General features: G+C 47.3%; 1 protein-coding gene across 1 annotated transcript in view; it reads right to left on the bottom strand.

The window, feature by feature from the left end:
- irx1b (iroquois homeobox 1b) overlaps positions 1–3339 on the bottom strand; it is a 5713-nt gene extending 2374 nt beyond the window's left edge. Inside the window, exons 1-4 of the mRNA XM_031853930.1 lie at positions 2824–3339; positions 1682–1924; positions 480–1308; positions 229–289 (exon numbers count right to left, since the gene is read on the bottom strand). Coding sequence (XP_031709790.1) covers positions 229–289; positions 480–1308; positions 1682–1924; positions 2824–3060 — 1370 coding nt within the window. The 5' untranslated portion in view covers positions 3061–3339. The remainder of the gene's footprint in view (positions 1–228; positions 290–479; positions 1309–1681; positions 1925–2823) is intronic.
- Between the last annotated feature and the right edge of the window lie 561 nt (positions 3340–3900).

The raw sequence follows: 3900 nt of genomic DNA, 5'->3' as shown, positions 1-3900 counted from the left end.
GGGGGGGGGGGGGGGGGGGGGGGGGGGGCAGGGTATATTACCGCTGCCTGACGAGGCGTTAAAGTGGGGACTCAATCACATGATTTATGTGCTGAGGTCTGCCTTCAGCCCAGTCAGGTGTAACAGTGTTTACCTCTGCTTTAAGGTTCATTTAGCAGAGGACATGTGGAGAGAAATTGAGGTTGATAATGTCGCGATGCCAAATTGATTTCAAATGCACGAGGTTACCTGTCAGTGATCAGCTGGAATGGGGACTTCCGGGAATCAGGCCTGTGGTCGCTCTCCTCGTCTGTAAAACGAAAAACAAGACCAAATAAATAGCAATTTATTAGTGAGAATTATCTTCAAAATTCCCCTTTGTACTGTGATAAAGATAATTATTTTGGATCAGTTCTTGGTGACATATGCTTCACAGTCCTGACGCTCGTTCAGTAAACATATTAATTACACAGGGTTGAACAATCTAATGTTGTCCATACCATCTCTTTTTGGACTGAAGCTTCCCGACGACTCCACATCACTGTCATCCTCCGTCCCCGATGTTCCGGGCCCCGCCGCCGCCGGCCGTGCGTCATGACGCGCAACCGGAACCGCGCCGTGGAGAGGCAGGTGTCCGGCCGGCGCCCCTCCGAGGAGCGACCGCATGTTCAAAAGCGAGTTGGCGTTCAGAAAAGCCGCGTTGGCCCAGTTGTGCAGTTTGCCAATCTGGCATGTGTAAATCCCATGACCCGGGAGTAAGGCCGGGTGGCCGACGGAGGCCAAAGCCGGGTGGTGCGCGTGGGCCGCGGGGGAAGGTCTGTGAGAGCTGTCCGGGGCCGTGGCGGTCTCAGCCAGGGACCAGATTTTGGGTTTGCTCTGCGGTGGTCTCTGGCACTCCTGTCTGCTGGGAGAATGATCCACTGCGAGTTTGACAACAGGCGGTCTGTTGAGAGAAATAGCCGCCTCCACCCCTCGCAGGCCCTCCACAGAAAGCGTCCTGCTACTCTCTGAGCTCTTCGGCTCCGAGGCCTGCTCTCTGTCGGCCAGGCCTGCCTCTCCCTCTCCCTCACTCTCTCCCTCCCCTTCTCCTTCTCCCTCTCCCTTCCCGGAGCCTTGCTCCCTTGCTTGCTGCTCCTCGGGTCTCTCGATATCGACAGTTTCCAAATCGATCTCCTCCTCTTCGTCTTCGTCATCGCTGCCGTTCTTGCCTGGCTCGTCCTCGTTGTCGCTGCTGAAGATGCGGCCGTCCCGGTCCTCGGCGCTGCGGCCCCAGGTCACCTTGTTCTCCTTCTTCAGGCGTCTGCGGGCGTTCGCGAACCACGTCGACACCTGGGAGAAGGAAACGTTTTTTTTATTTCACTTATTATAAAACAGAATAAAATCACGGTTCCTTTGAAAACACGGGGCTGCCGACTAGAAATATGAAATGATTAAATATGTAAAAATCCTCATTATTATTCGTCATAATTCTTCGTTATCATTAAAGGAGCTTTGAAATCAGAAATATCTGGAGACTTGTCTCTCTCGGGGAGGAAGTGTGACTTTATTCAAGTGGGCTATCAGTCAGTCACACAGCTGGATTATCATATTAAATAATGTAACAATTAGATTATCTATTGCTCTTACAGGAAGTGATAAGTACTTCACTTTTGAAAAAACAAGCAAATGTGTTATCCTAATCCACAGCTGAAGCACTGCCCACCTGTGTGAGTGTCATCCTAGTAATGATAGCAAGCATGATCTTCTCTCCTTTGGTGGGGTAGGGGTTCTTCTGGTGCTCCTGCAGCCAGGCCTTCAGGGTGCTGGTGGTCTCCCGGGTGGCCGTCTTGGCCCTTGACGGGTCCCCGTACGGGTACTGGCCATATGAGTAGAAGCCTTGAGCGGCGTGGACCGGCAGAGAGGCAGGGTGGGACCCCGGGCTGTCCTTCAGCTCATACTGGGAGCCCTGAAATGTTATTGGGGGGAGAGAGAGAGAGAGAGAGAGAGAGAGAGAGAGAGAGAGAGAGAGAGAGAGAGAGAGAGAGAGAGAGAGAGAGAGAGAGAGAGAGAGAGGACAACTTGTTGAGCTACTTGTCTTGAAAATGATTTGCTCACCAAGTTCAGAGACAAAAATAAATAACATTTGAATTATTATTTGTGCAGCAATAAAGTTTTGAAAAGTTCCAACGTCCTGTCAGTTTGACAAATACGCAGGAAATTTAGGAATTATATCATGAATTTAGAAAATAACCAATATCAATTATTTGTTTGACAATCGTTTTTTTTATAAAGTGGTTGTCTTTTATAAATTACATCTAAACATTTGAATCATTATTTCGATTTAATTGAAATTAGGAATATAATTTATTTCCAAACGTTCTCTGAACATGACGTTTCATTATTAATAATTAATTGTGTTTTTTCCTAAATAATAAACGCTGTCTTACATATACAGTAGGTTACGTCTAAATTAGATTGTTCCTTCAAATATCCATAATTTACACCCAAAAAATCTGAACTGACAATTACGAAATTTAATTTTAACCTAAGAGATGAGTTCTCTTATGTGTGATGATTCAATAATTTGCCATTCAGAACCTATATACACATATTAAACATTTAAGTATAAAGATAATGAAATATGAACTGACAGTGGACGGTTTGGACTTAATTTAATTCATATTTATTTACAATTGTTCAGCCACAAACATCCCAGAAAAAAAGAATGATCTGTATTTGAATATCTTAGTCACTGCACACTTTTGGAAAATAGCGCATTAGTTTGCAATTGACAACTCTCAGCAAGACAACAAAAAGTATATTAACACCTGAACTGCTTCAGTCTGAACAAGTATCAATTCTCACCATCTGGGATATGAGGGCGAGGTCTGCGGCTCCGCTGTACGGCAGAAAGGCACTGTAGTTGTGAGCCGCCCATGGGCTCCCGTACATCCCCAGCATGGAGCCGACAGCCGCGGCGGTAGCGGACGAGCTCACGCCGCATTCAGTGCCTCCTTCCCGGGCAGAGGCCGGCCGCTCGCCCCCGTACACCTCGTGGGAGGCACTGAGGAACTGGGGGTACCCCAGCTGAGGGAAAGACATGTCCGGAAAAGCGCGTACTGTAAATCTCTCTTAAAGCCAAAGTCACACAACAGCAAGAGGAGGCAGGAATGAAGAAGAAAAAAAAAAAGAGAAAGTAGCAATTCCCAGAAAGAAGTAGAGGATGAAGGGGGTGTCTAAATCACCAGAGTCCCCCTTTAAGTAACTGTCAAGCTTCCCCACTTCCACCGACCCGGAGTTGTGTCAGAGCCGCAGTTTGGCACCTCGAGTGCGGAGTGATGCGTGTATCTGGCCGCGGGAGCTTCTGGATGTGGAGCTGACTGACTGATTGGCAGCCTACTTAAGCACCAAGCTCCTCCTATGCCCGGGGCAGGCGATTAGTGCATTGGTTAGCCTAGGTCGTGTGTGTGTGTGTGTGTGTGTGTGTGTGTGTGTGTGTGTGTGTGCTGGTGTGTGTGATCTAATTTCTGCAGCCTTCACTGTGTCTATACACAACAGAAAACCTGTGAAGTGTGTGCAAGTGTGAAGGTGTGTGTGCGCAGTGTATATTTGCTTTTTTCTGTGGCCAGTATGACTTTATTTAACAAACACTCCGTCCCTATGCACACACAGTTTCGTATTGTTGTGCACATATTCTTATACTATTAGTAACTATATAATAGTAATAATAATAATGATGTATGTCGGTTTAAACAACTGCTGCAATTTTGACAACTAACTATTTTCGCTATTTCAACAACTAGCATATTTTAGGTGTCATTCTTCCTCAACGCTCTGACAGCGGATCCGCAGGGTATGCCGGGACATTCTGTCCAGCAGATGGGCCGGGAGGCATCGATATGGTCGGCCACATTCGAGAGGAATGTCCGTGATTATCGACGG

The sequence above is a fragment of the Anarrhichthys ocellatus genome, unplaced genomic scaffold (genome assembly GCF_004355925.1).
Source record: "Anarrhichthys ocellatus isolate YVR2014 unplaced genomic scaffold, GSC_Weel_1.0 scaffold14, whole genome shotgun sequence".
Lineage (NCBI taxonomy): Eukaryota > Metazoa > Chordata > Actinopteri > Perciformes > Anarhichadidae > Anarrhichthys > Anarrhichthys ocellatus.
The sequence above is the reverse complement of the archived record's forward strand: the minus strand, read 5'-3'. Positions and strand labels throughout refer to the sequence as shown.